We start from the raw sequence: 18,719 nt of genomic DNA, 5'->3' as shown, positions 1-18,719 counted from the left end.
AGGTAGGAATCTCAACTGAGGTGAACATCCTTCAATAACTCAACACCAAAAATATCTACTTACAGAAAAAGAAAACAATAACAACAACAAAAACAAACAGAAAAACAAGACTGAACTGAGCCATAGTTTTGGGCTATTTCAATGTAAATTCTCTGTTTTCTAGAAAACCTTAGAGCAGAATTTCTGTACAAAAGTGGAAACATTAATGAATCAAAGAGCTAGGTTCAGCATCCTTTTGGCCAAAAAGAGGAATGATTTTGGCACTCACAGGTGCAAGTGTGCTGGTCATCTGCAAACTGGTAACCACTCCGGCATTCACACCTGTAGCTTCCCTGTAAGTTGATACACACAGAGTTGGGGCCACAGTGATGGAAGCCGGTTGCACATTCATTTACATCTAGGAAGAAATAAGAACAAAAAAGCTCTGTTTAAATCAAGGATCTCACAAGTGAAAGGTCTGAAACTCGGTATTTTCTCACTATTATGAGGCTTCAATGGGACTAACAGGAGTTGAAATGTAAGATTTCTAAGTACCAGATATGGAAGCATGTTGCATATCACAAATAATACATATTTATTTCAAGTCATTCAAGTATAAGCCACAGGGAGACATATTTTGAATATTCCGAGAATTCTTTAAAGATTTAAAAAATACTGAATATTTAGAAGAGAAGAACTATAACAATTTTTTTAATGTAAAGAAATTTCTACTACTGCTGTTTGGGATATAACAGGGAAAAGAAACAATTTCTGAAATCTAAAGATAACTAGAAAACATATTTGTTAGTAAATGGAAGAAATAGTTATTTCAGGCTTAAACTTACAAAACTTAAGAACTCAAAATATCCAGGAATTGCAGCAGATGTCCTTTTACAGTCCCAGTCCCAAATACCTAACTCCAAACTGCCCTCTCAAACCTAACCAGAATACGCTTCAGTTTTTAAATCACTGTCTTTAGATTAACAGCTGCTAAACTCATTGCTCAATGGAGATCACTAAGAAGACGGACACTTATCTGTTATAAACAAAGTGCTAGAGGACTGCATGAAAGAACACAGAGCACATGGCTCTTACCCACACAACTCTGTCCATCTCCATGGTACCCAGGTGAGCACTCACAGGTGTAGTCTACACCTGTCCCTGGATGGCACCGAGCTCTCATGTCACACGTGTGGCTCCTGTCATAGCAAGGATTCACTGGGGCGGAGTCTGAGTTTTCTGTGTGGGTAGAGAGGAAATAAAAAGCAAAAACACAATCTAGCTGTTGTTAAGAGAATGGCACGGAGGAGATCAAAGAGTCCTTGGAACTGACTGTATATTTGTCTGTGTTTGGGGGCCCACCTGGCAACCTCAATAAATTATTAACATCCAAAACGAAAGTGGATTATACGCATTGAAGTTTTTAATTCCAGAATGGCTTCCTCTAGCGTCCTCTACAGACAACTAACCTTTTCTTGCTTATGCTGGGTGTGTGTCCAGAGAATAAAAATATCCAGCACATGGCATCCTCTTACTTAAAAATGCTTTCGGTTTATCAAGTGATTTCTCAGAATAATTCTATGAGGTGAGCTGTCATTCCCTGGGAAGGACATTTCACCTCTGTGGTCTTCCCCCAAATCCTGGCCTCCACTTAACCATGAGCAAACACCAGATAACCCAAGCTCTGTAAGGAACCTGACCCCATTATCGATAATTTTCACAGATAAAAAAAGTGAGAGACATTGGAAAAATTGCTCAAGCTCACAAAGTCAGGAAATGGTACAGCAAGGACTCATACCCCAAATTTCTACCTCTCTATTGGGCAATATCTCACTAAAATTCACTATAAGTCAAAATTCAACTAATGAAAATATCTTGTTTTTTTTTTTTAATGATTTATAAGACCAAATAAATATGAATGATTTTTGCAGTATTTACTTTTAAGACTTAACCTTGCCATGGACCCATCCATCCACTAGGTAGTGATGACTGTTAACATCTAAAATCTTCCCTAAGGAACATTATTCCTAGTTAAAGCGTAATAGTAACGCTTATTGAGCATTACATGCCAGGCACTGTTCTAAACTCTTTATATGTCATTGCATTAAATCCTCAGGATGCCACTGTGAGGAAGGTATCATCTTCATTTTTACTGCCAAGTAACCTATCCAAGGTGCACAGTCAAAAGAGGTGGCTGGAGCTGGGATAAAAAGCCAGGAGCCTGGCTCCAGAGACCATGTGTTCCATTACCTTCCTACAACCACAACCAAATGAACTTCATAAAGTTATCTAGTCTAAGCCTAGGGCACAGAGATGGTGGTGTTGGAAAGAGTCCCAGATACCCAGACAGAATGAATCCATTAACCATGGGCATTTCTCTGATTCTTCAGGTATAAAATGAAAATGGCACATATGTCTGCTAGAACGACTGAAGAAAATATATTAAGACGACCCAACACAATGTTTGTGAAAGGCGATTCTCCCGCAGACAGGCCTACCCAGTTCCCAGTCACTGCATTCCTTTTCCCTCCTCACATAACGGTTTTAGCTTTGCCTCAGTCCCTAGAATTAATTTTGATTTCATATTCGAAAGATTTCAAGAGCCCCACACAAACTTCCCAGGCTCTACATCAAGCCATCTCTGCTGCCAATGGGGCTCCATCTAAGTCATGATAACTTGGGCTTCTGCCTTGGACGTCTGTGCCGAATTCCCTGTTGTGACAGCCAGCTCAGTACACTCCAAGTCCTGCCTCGCTTGTCACAGCTCCCTCACTTCCCCAGAAACCAGCATCTTGGCATCTGTAGACAGACTTTGGCAGTTCTACCCACTTTAACTTCCAAGTACCACCTCCTCCTGGATTCCCTCTCATTTTATTCTATCTCACCCACATCTCCCTACCCCCTTACTTCACATGGGGTAACTCCTAGTCTGGACCCCAGTGCTTACTGCTGTCACCTGCCTCATAGACAAGACTTTCTCCCAGTCCTTCAGGAGTGCTTGCCTCACTGCCCACATCAGGGTTCTTTCAGTTCTGCTATAAACTAGGATGCCTTGGCTGATTCCCTTGCTTTCTGGTAAGCTCCTACCATCTGCTTTATAAGAAATACCACAGTGTGTTCCTGCAGTGAAATATTCTCGGTATTGATTCCCATATTATGGTTTGGAAAAAAAAAAGGAGAGCCATGGGTTTATCCTTGGTTCGCCTCGATGACATGGCTGGAGTAACAGCATCTTTGCTGAGAGAAGAGGGTCAACAAATGGCTCCGGCACTTTCAAACCTGATGAACGTAAGCAAGTCGGCATAAGCCTAGCCCCACAAATCACGCAGATATCCTTGGATGCCCCTCATCCCTCCTCTGGATCTCCTGGCAGAGGGGACAGAAGCACAGCAATGGGGTTGGGGTTGCGGGGTAGTACAGACCAAATTCCTGAGTCAGTACCCAGCATGTGCTACGGTTAAGAACAAGGTCACGTCCTTACTGAAGGCCCAGTGTTAGACAAGAACCTGATTCTCCATGATGATGTCTCCATTTTAGGAGAAGATTCTGTACAAAATGCCTGGCCTACCCGGACAAAGGGGGAAGTGAGCTTCGAAATGTTTTAATTTGTAAATACTAATGCTTAGCCTTCTTGTTCAGTATTTTCCAGCACTGAATTTTCACTGTGGCACATTCCAGCAAAGATTAGTGAGTATATATGGATACAAAAGCTTACCACCCTTCTAGGCATAAAACTGGAAAAAAAAAAAAAAAAGCAGTACAAAAATTGACTTGCAAACTTGGACAGGATACATTGGCCCATCTGAAATTGAGGGGAAAATGTCTATAATTACATGACACCGATTTAAAATATACTTCACTGACAGGACCAGTCACAATTTGCAGAGCCCAGTGCAAAATGAAAATGTAAAGCCTCTTGGTTCAAAAATCATTAAGAGTTTCAAGACAACAGCAGAGCATTAAACCAAGCAAGCATTAGAGCCCTTCTGAGCATGGGGCTCTATTCACTGAATTCAGTTTCCAAAAACATTATTTTAGAAGTACATTTCTAAAACCATTTGGCTCTTCATTCTCTATGGCATGTTAGCTTTTTTTCCTATTATAGTAAGTAAAGAATAGCGGTATCCTTCTTAAGACATTTTCTCTTTCACCCTCACCCTTTTAAATAGCTTGACTCTTTGACAGAAGATCTGGAACTAATTTACTCATTTAATCAAGAGGGGAAGAGTGGTTTTCCTTAAAGGAACAGTCTGTTCAGCTTCAGTGAGGGGCCCTCTGCCCAAAGTGTCCTCAGCTGGCCAGAAGTGGGAGCAAGGGCAGGAGACATTCCTGAGTCCTGTTCTAGGACCCCGTAAAAGACAGCCAACCCACACTGAGGCCTGGGGAGGGTGGCTGGGTAGTGGGCAGGGCCAAGGCTCAGACTGCTCAGTAGGAAGAAACATCAGCACTCCTGATTCCTGGGAAAGCAGGAGCTCCCACATCAGGTGGGGCAGCTGTGCTGTTTCACAAGCATTCCAACCAGATAATCGCTCCCTCTGGAAAAAGTGAGAGATTCTTAAGTTACTGCTATGCACTGAGAGGGGGAGAAAGAAAAAGAGGTTTTCTTTTTCTTTTCTACTGCTCAGAGAGAATGAACAGTACTGCTGTTTTCTATAGGAATGGACAACACACAGTGCAGATATAGTTTTTAAAAAAGACACACTCCTTTTAAAATTTGGTCTAAATTATGAGGCAGCCCCAAGGCCAGCAGTGTTTTATGTAGACGACCAGTGCCAGGAGGAGTTAAGAGTGGGCCCTGGAGCCAGTGCCCAGGTTTGAGTCCCAGCTCACTGCTTTCTAGATGTGAGCAAGAAAATTACTTCAAGTCTATGCCTCGGTCTCTGTCAAATGGCGTAATAAACCCAACATTGGGGAGAGGTTGCTGTGGGGATTAAACGAGTTAATTCATAAAGATGCTTAAAACTGTGCTTGGCACCAAGTATACCATTCTTTGCTATTATTATTACTGTTAGTATCAGACTTGGGCTAGAAAGGAAAGTCATATAAAATTCTAAAGGCAAATTAATAACTTGATACCTGCCAGTTTATTACTCTCATTTAGTATGTCTCTAGGGAAAACACACCCAGAGATCTGTCTTTTCCCTAAATGATTCCAGAATCAGAATGAGACTCTGTGGCTTGGGAGGCTCTTCCACTAATTGCTCTTTTTACAGATCAGACGCCTACACCCAGTAAAGGGCTGAACTAGACATTTGAAGATGAAGAATGTTTTTCCCAGTTGTTTTTCTTTAAATATCTCCTTGAGAAATAGGCAACAACAATCTTTTCCTAAAATCAACTGATACCTCCATGCTATTAATTCACTGCCTTACAATCCCATCTTTGGACACTCACTCAATGCCTATGCCCCAAACCAAGTTTCCTAAAACTAAACCAACCACTCACTGAAAAAAGCAAACTTTGATTCTCATTTCAAGTCACTTCTGCATCCTAGAAGAGTCTAGTTCTCTTACCTTAATCTCCTGTTATCATATTGCTGAAGTGACACTTGCATGTTGAGCCCGAAGAGGCTTAAGGAGCTCTCCTCTCCAGTGATAAATCATAGAATCGCCCATAAGTTACGGAATCACCTCTCTGAGGCACTGATTCAGGGCTCAGCAGTCTCAATATGGAGCTGAATGAGGGAGACAGTCTCTTTTTCTCCTCACGTGCCTACTGCGTTCTAAAGGAAAATACTCCCTATAGGTTTTCATAATGAAAATGTCCCCTTGATCTGACAATCATTTCCTATCTGTAGAGTTCCCTGACTTCACAGGCTCATCCTCTGGCTTGCCTAACATTTTTTTTTTTTTTAATTAATAGACTTTTTGAGAAGTTTTAAGTTTACAAAAAATTGAGCAGAAAGTACAATTTCCATAGCCGCCCCCTCCACTTGCAGTTTTCTCTTATTAACATCTTATATTAGTGTGTTATATTTGCTATAACTGATAAACCAATATTGATATATTATTATTAACTAAAGTCCACAGTTTACATTAGGGCTTAATCTGTGTTGTACAGTTCTACAGGTTTTGACAAACATAATGACATGTAGCCACCATTATAGCATCATACAGAATAGTTTTACTGCCCCAAACACCCCGCCCTGTGCTCCACCTATTCATCCCTCTTCTCCTTCCCCTATACATCTGTCAAACACTGATCTTTTTACTGTCTCTATAGTTTTACCTTTTCTAGGTCATCTACTTAGAATCACATAGTATGTAGCCTTTTCAGACTGAATTCACTTAGTAATATGCACTCAAGTTTCCTCACATCCTCTGATGCCTTGATTGGCCTATCGAGCATTATAACTGCATTTTTATCAAGCTACACAGGTGAGGCTAATGCTGACTGAAGTATGAGAACCATTGGTTTAGAGTTTTGTTTTTTCCCTCTACTGCTATTTTTAATTGAGATATAACTCACATACCATACAACTCACTCAACTAAAGTACACGTTCCATGCAAATGGAAATTCAAAAAAAAAAAGAAACAAAAATACACAATTAAATGGCTTTTAGTATATCCACAGAGTGTGCAACTATCACCACAATCAATTTTAGAATATTTTAATTCCCCTCCTCAAAAAAAAATCCTTGTACCCTTTAGTTATCAACTCCCTATCCTCTCTATTCTCCCAGTCCTAGGCAACCAATAATCTACTCTCTCTCTGTGGATTTGCCTATTTTGGTCATTTCATATAAATGGAATCATACAATATGTCTTCTTTTTACCTTCAAAGTTCATTCATATTGTAACATGTATCAGTACATCACTTTATGTTTAATAATAGTCCACTGTATGGATATATGACATTTTAGAAATCCATCTATCAACTGATGAACACTTTGGTTGTTTCCACCTTCAGGTTATTATGAATAATGCTGCTAGTCATGTACAAGTTTTTGTGGGGACATAATTTTCATTTCTCTTGAGTATACGGCCAGAAGTCCAACTGATCAATCGAATCGTAATTTTGTGTTTAACTTTTTGAGAAACTGCTTGACTGTTTTCCACATTTTACATTCACACCAGCAATGTATGGGGGTTTCAGTTTCTCCACGTCCTTTCTAACAATTATCTGTTTTTAAATTATATCCATCTATATCCATGTAAATCCACCGTGGATTTGATTTTACATTTTCCTGATGACTAATGATGTTGAGCACCTTTTGGTGTGTGTTTGTACTCACTGGACATTTGCATATCTTCTTCAGAGAACTATCTATCCAAAAATGTTTGCCTTTTACTTTGCTTATTTATCTTTTTATTATTGAACTGTAAGAGTTCTTCATATAGTCTACATATAAGTCCCTTAGTAAGTATATATTTGCAAATATTTCTCTTTTTTGATCGTGTCCTCTAAAGCACCAAAGTTTTAAATTTTGTTGACATTCAATTTATCTGTTTTCCTTTGTTGCTTGTGCTTTTAGTATCGTTATCTAAGAAGCCATTGCCAAACTCAAGGTCACAAAAATTCCCTATGGTTTTTTTTCTAAAATTTTAGCTCTTACATTAAGGTCTCTGACCCATTTTGAGTAAATTTTTGTATGTGCTGTGAGATAGAGGTCCAACTTCATTCTTTTAGATGTGGATAACCAGTTGTCCCAGAAATATTTTTTCAAAAAGATTAGTCTTTCTCATCAAATTGTTTTGGTGCCCTTGTCAAAAATCAATTGACAGTGAACGTGAGTGTTTATTTCTGGATTCTCACTTATCTGTATGTCTATCTCCATGCCAGGACCATAGTATCTTGATTATTCTAAGTTTTGAAATCAAGAATTATGAGTTTTCCAACTTTATTCTTTTTCAAGATTGGCTCTTCTTGGTTCCTAAAATTTCCATGTGAATTTTAGGATCAACTTGTCAAAATTCTGCAAAAAGCCCAGCTGACAGGATTGTGTTGAATCTATAGATGAATTTAGGAAGTGCTGCAATTTTTACAATATTAAGTTTTTTGATTCATGAACATGGAATGTTTTCCCATTTATTTCTTTTTAAGTTTTTTTTTCAAAAATGTAAAGGTTTCAATGCAAAAGTATTGCACTTATTTTTAAAAATTCCTAAATATTTTTTGAAACAGAATTATTTTCTTAATTTCCTTTTCAGTTTGCTCATTGTTACTATGTAAAAATACAATTAATTTTTCATATTGATCTTGTATCTTGCAACCTTGCTGAAATTATTTTAATCATTTTTTAATAAATTCTTTAAATTTTCTACATATAAGAACCTGTCATATGAAAATATAGATAGATAACTTTACTTCTTCCTTTCCAATGCCTTTTATTTCATTTTCTTGCCCTGGCTAGAACTTATGACATGGCGTTGAATAGAAGAGCAAGCATGACATCCTTGCCTTTTTCCTGATCTCAGAGGGAAAGCATCCAGTCTTTCCTCATTAAGTATAATGTTAACTGTGGGTTTTTCGTACATGCAGTTCTGTTTTGTTTTGTTTTAGGCACTGGCTTTTTGTCCTACCATGATTTGATGAAATCCTTCTTATCCTTTACGTTTTAGCTAAAATGTCATTTCTTTGGGGATACCCTTCCTGAACCTCCAGACTAGGCTCACAGTACCTGCTTATCACAATTATAACAAATACTTGTCAGCATCATTCTCCCTAGTAACTTGCCCCACCTTGTTCACAGTTGTATACCAATGGTATATTTTCATACACTCATACAGATGGGCACACATGATTATTGCTACAAATTAGCCTCATGTACTATGCTTTATTCATAAATTTGGCGAGTATTCTGTTCTAAAAGTTCCATTTCTGCCTCTGTCTCCATCTCAAGGACAGGACCTGACTTTATTTATTCTTATATCCAGCACATAACACAGAGCCTGGCACTCAGTAACCCTTAGTAACTTCTGTGAATCATTCTGAGGCTACTCAAAAAGGAAAGAAGAAAGAAGGTTAGATGTAATTTTTGCCCAAGAACAGTAACAGAAATTTTTACCTTCAACAGGGCCGATTTGATTGGTCACAGCAAATCTAAGCACTCTTTCTTCATCACTATACAAGGCAAAGACACGGTCCACATCGAGCTGCTGGGTGGTAGGAATGCCCAGGTGTTTGGGGACGTGCCTGCACTCCTGGTAAGTGATGTTCTGGTGGATGCGGTAGGACAATGTTTGGTTGATGGCACCAAATGTGAGAGAGTAGTCTCTAAAGCTTGTGGAGGTCACAGCTGCAAGACACACATACAGTAACTGGTAAATTGAAAAAGTATTAAATACAGAGATTTTAATGTGCAGTGGGTTTTTCTGCATAGTTAGTTTTTCATCTAATTCCTGGAACATGTTCCCTTGGGAAGCTCCTGGGTTTACATGAAAATCCTGCAAGCCAAAAACCTGAGTTGATGCCAAGTTAACAGGCTGAGAGGGAGGAGGGCCAATCACTGCTTGTTATCATATGCAAAGAGTAAATGCTACTATGCACCAGCCACACTGAGTGTTCTATATGCGCCACCTTATTATTCCTCACAACAGCCTGTAAGGTGGGCTCTGCATTTGTGTGTGCAGAGCCTTACAGAGGTGGAGAAGTCATCTAAGATGCAGGGCTGGTACGTGGTAGAGCTGGAACTAGAACTCAAGTTGGCCTGACTCTACATCCCAAGCTTTTAACAAGCCTATCCTCTAGACCACACAGGGGTGATGACTTCTAACATCATGCACTTGAGTAAGTCTGAAGGTTTCCGGGGAGTCTGGGGTGCAGGCCAGTTATCTGGCCATTGGCTATTCTGTACGTGGTCCAGGTCTCTGCTGCTCATTCGCTTCCTACATCCTTGCCTGGCTTCCAGCTCTCACACTGTAGGGGAAGCAAGGGCCAAGGAAAGGCACAACTCGAAGCAAACCGCTGTGCTGCAGGACAGCACCTGTGTTTGAGCCAGTATCCTGCATGCAGGTGGTGTTTTACAGAACACATCACTTTACACATGCCAACCATGGAAGGCAGACAGAGAAGGTGTTGTTATTCTCATTCTAAAGATGAGACAACAGGCTTTCAGATGAGTGATTTTTTTCTGACAGATTTTAAATGGCAAATCCAAGATATGAATTTCTGTCTTCTGACTCTAAATCTAACATTAGTTTCACACTTTGTAATATCTATTTCTGTGATTTTAAAACAGGATAAAATAAGGTTATAGGACAAGTATAGATTCTAATAATCAATATTTGACATGGCCCAGAGAGGATAGTTAAAAACTGTGTACAATTATAGGATCCCTACCCCTCCCCAAAGACAAGGTTGATATTGATTACATCATCATCTTATTATTATTATTATTTAAAAGCACTGGGTAGGAATATTGAGATTCTTGTCATAGCAGCTGGCACTCTGCTCATTCACACTATATATTTTATAACAAAAATAATAAAAACTATATTGAGCTCATTTTATGTGCCACACACTAATCTAAGGATATTCCATGTAGTAACTCATTTAATCCTCTAAACTATCTGAGAGACACATATTATTCCCATTTTACAGATGTGAAGACGTTACATACCTGAGTCTGCATAGTGGTAAAGCTCCTTGTAGGGAGCGATGTGGGCTGTGAAACTTGCTGGGATGTAAGGCACCTGGCCTTGAATGTTGGTCTTAATGCTCAGATAGTTCTCTGGGTCAAGCCCCTCAGCAGTTTGAGTGATTCGAACCCTCTCCCCTCCTGGGTAGAAAGTAACTTCCATGTCATGGATAAATGTAGCACCTGGCAGGGGAAAAAAATCAGAACAGGGACGAAAAGAAGTCTTGCATATCCCAGTAAGAATTACCAGTGCATGCGTCCACCTCCCAATTTCTACTGCTACTGGGGATGGTGCCTAAGGAGATGATCTAACATCTGAGACTAAGTACTCACAGCTGTTGATTAGTACTAAGTACTAACATCAGTTCCTCACATTTTCTATTAAAGAGCATGGTTTCATCCTGCCACATCTCATACCACTTCTCTCTGTAGGACCTTGTTTTCTGTAAGAAATAAACTCCTGGGAACATCCTTGACCTTTTTCTTTCCAGGATTGCCAGACTTAGCAAAAACAAACAAACAAAAACCCAGGACACCCAGTTACATTTCAATTTCAGATAAATAATGAATGTATTTTTAGTATAAATATGTCTCATACAATATTTGGGGCATGCTTACACTAAATTATTCAAATTGTTCATTGTTAATCTGAAATTCAAGTATAACTGGGTACACTGTATGTATCTACTTTTGACTCAAAGTTTTATTCGAACCTTGATTGAGAGCAAGATCTACAAATAGCTGTTGAGCTCTACAGCTGGAGGTGGGGGAAGAACTTTTCTCTTAGCACTTTCTGTGCAATAAAGATAAATCCACTAGGAAATAAGCTTTTTCAGGTGGAAAGATGAAAAGCCAAAAAGTATCCTCTGTACTCTTATCTATCAAAGGGTAGTCCTTAGACCAGCATTAGCACCTCCAGGAGCTTGCTAGGAAATCAGAACCACAGACCCCACCCCAGGACTTCTGAATCAGAATCTGCGCTTTCACAGGTGCCCCAGGGGATTTGCGTGCAGGTTAGAGACTGAGAAGCACTGCTTTATACTATTATAGATCGGAGTCATGAGGGTAGAAGAAGAGGGAAGGCATCCCCTTCCACATGAAGTAAAAACATCTCCAGCTGCTCTATTATTACCATTTGTGCATCCCTATTTGACAGATTTGTGCATAACAGCTCAACTCACACACAAGCTTCAACAAATTGGGGAGAGAAGACAAGTGCCCCAAATGTAATCATCTTATTTTTCAGGACACCTTGGAGAACATTTAGAAGAAATCACTGTCGTTTAAAGTAGTCCTATGAGGCCAAACCATCCCCAACAACCTCCAAACATAAAACCACACATCTGTGGCTCTGGAACACTGAAGAAGCAAATCCTTTCATTGAATAAAAACCCACCTAAGCAATGGTGACTATCAGTCCTCTTAAAAGCCCTACTCACCTGTGAGGCTGAAGCCGTTCTCCCAGCCTGGTTTCTCTAAAGCAAAGAGCCAGCCAAACAGGCCTCCAATAGGTGTGAGGGGGAGAAGGGCCTGGGCCGCGGGCTGTGGGATATGGCTGATGGCCGTGTAGGCTCTGCCATCATTGCTCACGATGTAAGCATGCAAGTCCACATCAGTGAAGTGCACGGGCGTGTGACCCACACGGAGGTGGCCACTTACTTTCCCATTGATTCGATGAGGTGCCCCTGAAAAACAGCAAATTTAGTCAACCTTGACCATTGTCCAGGCTGAGGATGGGCCCATAGATAAAATCATTCCAGTGACAACTCCCAAAATGCAACCTTCGGCCATTTTCACTGTTCCCTAACCAACCAATTATCCATCTAAGTATACCTGCCTTCGATCTCTTTTCTCCCATCCTCTCTCTCCCATCTACTTTGACTCTAATGAGATGGCGAAAAGAGAAAACATTTTTGGTTAATCCTCAAAATGGGAAATCAGCTCAAATGTGTTCATTCCGCGAACATTTATTGAGCACCTGCAAGTTGCTAGCTCTTTGATTCAAGCAGTGGAGAGGCAAGATTCATAAGCAGAGCTCACAGTGGCAGCTAGAAACAAGCAAGCAGCAGAAATACACACGGAGCAGCCCTCATCCCCAATCAAGCCAGCACTCCTCACCTGCGGGCAGACAATGCTTCCCATTTCCGTAAAACCTGGACTGGCAGTGGCAGCAAAAGCCGGTGGCGTAGTCAGTGCAGAAGGCGTGCCGGGAGCACTGTCTGTGATTGTGCTCACAGGTCTCCTTGTTGGAAGCATTATACATGAAGACTGGAAAGTAAAACAAACTTGCATTAAAAGGACTAAGTGATTCCAGCATCGTCGTTGGACACTGCTCCGTAAAATCAGTTTAGATTATAATAAACAAATGGGTTTTGATGTTTAAGAGACAGAAATAACATTCAACCCAGGGGAGTTAACTTGCTTTGTCTTCTGGCAAGAAGAATTGCTGACTGCTCCCATCTGGTCTCATTGGGAAGTTAGTGAACTAGGAAGAGCTGTGCCCCATGAAAGCTAACCAGTTAGAATGTACTAGGCTGAACTGTATTAAACTGTCATTTTGTGGGTCAAAAATGGTCAAAGATCAGCAATTTTAAATGGTTCAACCTGATAGTAATGACCCCTGAGAGGAAGACAAAAGAAAAACAAATGTCATTTTATGTCTAACCATTATTCTTTTCAGTGACCCTGAACTTAAAAGAGAATAGCCTATAGCTTTTCTTATTACCTAGAAAAAATTTTTTTTTCTGAGAAGATGGGCCTTAAAGAACACACACACACAACCCTTAAGTATAAACACAATGCTCCAGTAGCAGTTCCTTCCATCTTCCACTTATGCTCCCATCAAAAAAAAAAAAGAAAAAGAAAAAGAAAGAGGACCATTTGTGCTACCAAGAAACAAAAAAAAATAGAGCAGATGCCATCATCCATGAAATAAATGGCCAACCAAGGTGGGGAAGATGTGGCTGGGGGTGGGCAGGGATGGACAAGAGAGGGCTTTCTCCCCCGCAATGGGACTGGTGCCAATCCCAAACATGGCCACCAGGAGGAGGCAAACGGGCTGTGCACACCTCTGCCTCAGCACGCCCAGGAGCTGGAGTTGGGTAGAGACTTCAGGAGCTCGTTGACAAGCAGGGATGGCACAGAACTTAAGACTCTGAGGCTGCTATGAGGAGCCAGCTCCAGAGGCAAACAGATACCCTCCTCTTGGGGAAAACTAGGTGATAGTTGTGTTTCAGATTTAGGTCTGAAAAGGAGGAAATGAGAGGGGAAGGGTGATCTCGAAAGATCAATATTTACCCAGTATTCCAGGAGAGAATAGAAATAAAGAAACCAGTGGGGAAAGACAGCACCATATATGCAACAATATAGCCTTCATAAAGACTTGTATCAGTGAGGAAAAAAAATAATAAAGTTAACACTGAAATAGAGCTTAATATATGCTAGATACTATTCTATGAACTTTACCTTTTTTAATTTCCATAAGAGCAAGGGATTGTTTTTATCCTTGTTTTGCAGATAAACAAGCTAAGGCACAGATTAAGTCACACAGGCAGTAGGTGACAGACTTGGGATTTGAACCCAGGAAGTCTGGCTCCAGATTCTTCACAGCCGCACTCTATTACCCCTCCAGTGGAACCCAAGTACATACATCATGAGAGCTAGGTTAAGAATCTGCTCAGGTGTCTGGGGTTAATCAGCAGAGATTTCAGTAAGAAAGCTTTGAGTCATTTTTTATACATCAGGCTTAATGGTAAATATAGCAGAGATTATCCAGATTTCCGGCACGCTGGAAAAAAGCACAGGTAAGAAGTGAGAGTAGCAGCAGTAGCATTAACTTTTGGACATAACCCGACAGCTGTTTACAGGTTCTAGAGAAAGAAGCAAGCTGACGGGTTAGCAGGACAGATGATCTTGACTCAAGTGGAATATCTGACTGGGAACATAGTGAGAATGAAGTCGGTGACTCAAGCTTTGGTACAGGGTCTTGATGAGAAATTCCAGTTTAATGAAAATAGAAAGTGAGGCATAACCCTCAACATTTGGGGAAAACAAACAAACAAACAAACAAACAAAAAACCAGAAAAGTGACACAAAACTCAAGGCAGAGAAAACCAGAATATTAAAATGTATTATAAGAGGCTGCTGTGTAGAAAGCTATATATCTCTGTCTATCATTGGTTTAAGAAAGGGGAAAACGCCAGTTTGAGTTAAAAGAAATGAATATAACTTTCATGTGTCAAAATCTCAGGTTTTTCCAGCTCAAAGTCACAACTTAACGAAGTAGCACCTGGAAGGATTGCATACTCATGAGTGTGCTCACGGCCTGGCTGCCAACAAAACTCTCCCTCCAGAACACAGGGGAACAGAGTGACAGAGGGTCCCAGGCTCTAGGACTCGAATGCAACCATGGTTAAGGTGGCTCTGTGGAAACCACGGAAATGTCCTTTGTCTCAGTTTCCTCATCTTTAAAATCAGAATGACACCTGCTTCTCACACTTCATTGTCAGAAATCACGTTATTTCTTAACATACTTCTGGGCACCAAGGTAAAAAAGCAATCTGAAGCAAGTTTAAGGGGTAGTCGTTTTCAGGAAATTTAGGTAAAAATAAAACCAAACTCTAACACTGTTCTGCCCCAAATTAAGAAAATCATGGGTTTGTACTATATTCCCTCTATTTGTTATTTCATGACGACTTGTTCTCTGGCCCAATTCCCATTCTAAAAGTGGTTTATGAAGCAGGGAGAGATGGATGGAGCTGGACTACAGATATAGAGAATTAGGTTAATTTAACTAAAACACTAGGTCTAGGCATGGCTTTTATATGCATAAAAAGAGAGGCACAGCAACGCAGCCAGCAACTTACAAATGCAACTGTGGAAAAGTCTAAGCTGATTGGCATGCAGACTGCATTTTTCTAACAAAAAAATAATGATTAGGCTCCCATGAAAGGCTATGACACTGAAACTATAATTATGATGAATTAAATTAGTTATTGGTAAGCTGGCCTGGGCATCTTTTTGAGAGAGAGAGAGAGTGTGTATGTGTGTGTTATGTGGAATATTGCATTCTCAGGATGGAATTTACTGAGCCAAGAATACCAGCTCAGCCTTCCAGCCCCAGGACAGCCACAGCACGGCAAGAAGATGGGTCCACTCCTAAACAGGGGGAACATAAGGCTCTTTTAGAGCTCCTTTTCCATGCCTGCTTTCCCTCATTGATGTGCACACTTAACACTTAGTGCCGGCTTGTTAGGTGAATAGTAAATGCCTGTTGCAATTTTCTTTCACTCATTAAATAGTTCAACAAATACTTATTGAGCACTCACTATGAGCCTGGCACTGGTCTAGGAATTAGGTCTCTAGCAGGAAACACATGCAAAAATTCCTGTCCTAAAGCTCACATTCTCCTATGCAGCAGTCAATAGACAGGTAAATTATTTAATATGGAGGATGGTGTCAAGAGCTGTGCAGAAACTTAAATCAGGGAAGGACAAGAGGGCTGAAGGGGAAACGTGATTTTGTTTCTTTAAACTCGGTCAGAGAAGGCCTTGGGAAGCTGCCGGAGGGTTTTGAGCAGGAGAGTGACATGATCAGACTTCTGGTACCTCAGGAATGAGCCTGTGCCTTGGTAATAGGACATGCTGGTGAGAAGGGACCAGGCCTGGAATATTTTGAAGGTGGAGTTGACAGGGTCTGCTGATGGATTGCATGGTGGGGAGATAAAAAGAGAGGGAGGGAGAAGAGGAGGGAGGGGAAGGGTAGAGAGTGAGAGTCAAGAGACAGTGGCGGCAGAGAGGAGAGAGAGGAGAGGGAGTAGTCCACAGGGAAGGTTACACGTTGGTGTGGGAAACTGGAAGGGTGGAGCTGCCACTTACTAAGAGCGAGACTGTGGAAGAGCAGGTTTGTGGAAGGTCAGTTCTAGCAACAGCTTCTAGGGAGCAGGAAAGTTCCACCCAGTTCCAACAGGGACTTGTATCCTCAACAGGGTGCTATTCAACCATTCAAAGGGAGCCTGCATTTCTCCTCATGGATTCAGGGAACCACTGCATCAGAATCACCTGGGATACCTATTAAAAATGCAGATTACCGTAGCAGGCTTAGACCTACCAATTCAGACTCCATAGGTCGATCCCAGGAATCTGAGCCTCAGCCATTCCCTAGGTGATTCTCACGCCTGTCATCTCACTGATGACAATGCTCATTTTCAAACTTACTTGCAAACTTTCCATTTCTCAACTAGAGAATGTCCATTCATGTAGTTAATGGATGTCATCTGACCAATTAGCAGCTCCTGGGGCAGTGGGATTTCAGACAATGCTCTCACATGCATTCCCTGCCAATTGAGAAGCGGATCTCAGTGCTTATGTCCCACTTAGGCCTAGATCCACAAGCAAGCAACGTGAAGATTCTTCAGTGGAGGTAGCCCAGAAGCCAGGTGCCTTCCCTGATGAAAGGGAGAGCTGGACCAAGAAATGAGATCCCACATGCAGCTATCTATCCAGAGTAAGAAAAGCTAGTGTTCTGGCCATGAGAATTGCAGGTAGACTGAAAGATGCCGAACTACTTGAAGGTACAGAATCAGTGTCTGGATCCCAGCTGGATAAGGTGCATAGTGAGCATCTCCAAAAACAATGTGGCATTTTTTTCTTTTTCAGTGGTCATTTACATGCCTCTTTATATCACAGTTTTGGAAGTATTGTCACACACTTCTCCCCATTCTGTAAGAAGATATTATCTCCATTTTACAGATAAGAAAACAGGTCCACAGAGATTATATGATCTTCTGGCTCTAAATCCTACACTCTTTCCATTACACTAGCAGTATTCAAGTGTGGTGGGCTTCAGAATCACCAGGGGGGCCTGGTTTAAAAGTGCAGATTCTGGTTCAGGAGATGGAGGCTGGGTGTGGAAATCACCATTGTAAACAAGGGCCCCAAGTAAATTAGATACAAGTGGACTGAGCCCACACTCTGAGAAATAGTTTTATTCCATGGCTTCCTTTCTCCTGAATTTACCCAAAGGAGCAGGCTGTCTTCCAGACCCTCTGGGGACCCGCTCTCTGCCAGGGAGCTCCTGTCGTAGAGAGTCAGAATTACAGGGACAAGTCTGCAGGCATGTCAGGACGCAGCGGGAGGGCAGAGGCAGGCCGGGTTTGAAGGAGCTCAGTTTGCAGCAGCTTTGTTAACTGAGGTTAGACAGTTGCTCAAGGAATCTTATTATGGGGATTTTAAATTCTTGTTTATTTCGTTTCCATGTAATGCTTTTTACTCTTCTCGTATCCTTACTAGAAAGAAAAATCAAGTGGGAATATATAAGAGAAAAAAAAGCAAAGGCACTGCCAAAGTACTTCACACTTGTCCTAATCGGGAGTTTTCACAAAAATGGAAAACATCCCTTCTGCACTTGCTCCGATCCATCCTTTAGTCTTTCATTTTTCCAGAAACACTTAAGCACTTGTCTTCAGCCCTGGGCCTGCCTTCCTTCACTCAGCTCTGGCCCAGCCACATGGTAGGTGGGCAGGGCCCCTGGCATGGACCGAGTTCACTGTGCGAACATAAGGGGCATGGAGGGCTTTCTTCATGGGGCTGCCCCAGCGGCTGGAGTGGCTTTTACTCTCAACTTCTACTGCTACCTCAAGAAAAAGAACCCACATTTCCACTGCAGGACAGATTTTTCTAAGTTTCCCCACCTCCCAGAATGATAGGCTAGTAAGAAAAATCACATCCAACTTCATGATGAAAAACAGTGGTAAGCTTTTTCCTCCAGTTTTCATGTTTGTTTATTTTTGATGTATGTGTGTGCTACGTAGTGATGCTGGTCGGGCAAACAGTTATTAGGACTCTGGTTGGGGGGCGGGGTCTACATCCACTGTCATTACACTCGCAGGCTCTCCTGTGCTACGGGTACGCAGGGCTCTCCTGTTCACAGACCCACAGCAACCTGGAGGTGCACCCAGAGAGCGGCTTTCCTGCCTGGAAGGCTGGATTGAGCAGCAGAGCTGCAATTCACTCCAGGGTACAGCTGCATGAGCAGCACATTCCTGCAGCCTTTCTGAAGGCCAAAAGTAGAGTCAGACTAGAAGCCACAGGGAAATCCTGCTCACAACTGGTGGCTCCCAGTATGACTGCCATTTAATGGGGAACAAAAGGGTTCCCACAA

General features: G+C 41.4%; 1 protein-coding gene across 1 annotated transcript in view; it reads right to left on the bottom strand.

The window, feature by feature from the left end:
* Positions 1 to 18,719, bottom strand: part of NID2 (nidogen 2) — a 56,162-nt gene that overhangs the window by 19,044 nt on the left and 18,399 nt on the right. Inside the window, exons 5-10 of the mRNA XM_011386413.2 lie at positions 12,678 to 12,827; positions 11,999 to 12,244; positions 10,542 to 10,742; positions 8,988 to 9,218; positions 1,075 to 1,218; positions 241 to 397 (exon numbers count right to left, since the gene is read on the bottom strand). Of these exons, the coding sequence (XP_011384715.1) occupies positions 241 to 397; positions 1,075 to 1,218; positions 8,988 to 9,218; positions 10,542 to 10,742; positions 11,999 to 12,244; positions 12,678 to 12,827 (1,129 nt within the window). The remainder of the gene's footprint in view (positions 1 to 240; positions 398 to 1,074; positions 1,219 to 8,987; positions 9,219 to 10,541; positions 10,743 to 11,998; positions 12,245 to 12,677; positions 12,828 to 18,719) is intronic.

This window comes from Pteropus vampyrus, unplaced genomic scaffold, assembly GCF_000151845.1.
Source record: "Pteropus vampyrus isolate Shadow unplaced genomic scaffold, Pvam_2.0 Scaffold15, whole genome shotgun sequence".
NCBI classification, from domain to species: domain Eukaryota; kingdom Metazoa; phylum Chordata; class Mammalia; order Chiroptera; family Pteropodidae; genus Pteropus; species Pteropus vampyrus.
The sequence above is the reverse complement of the archived record's forward strand: the minus strand, read 5'-3'. Positions and strand labels throughout refer to the sequence as shown.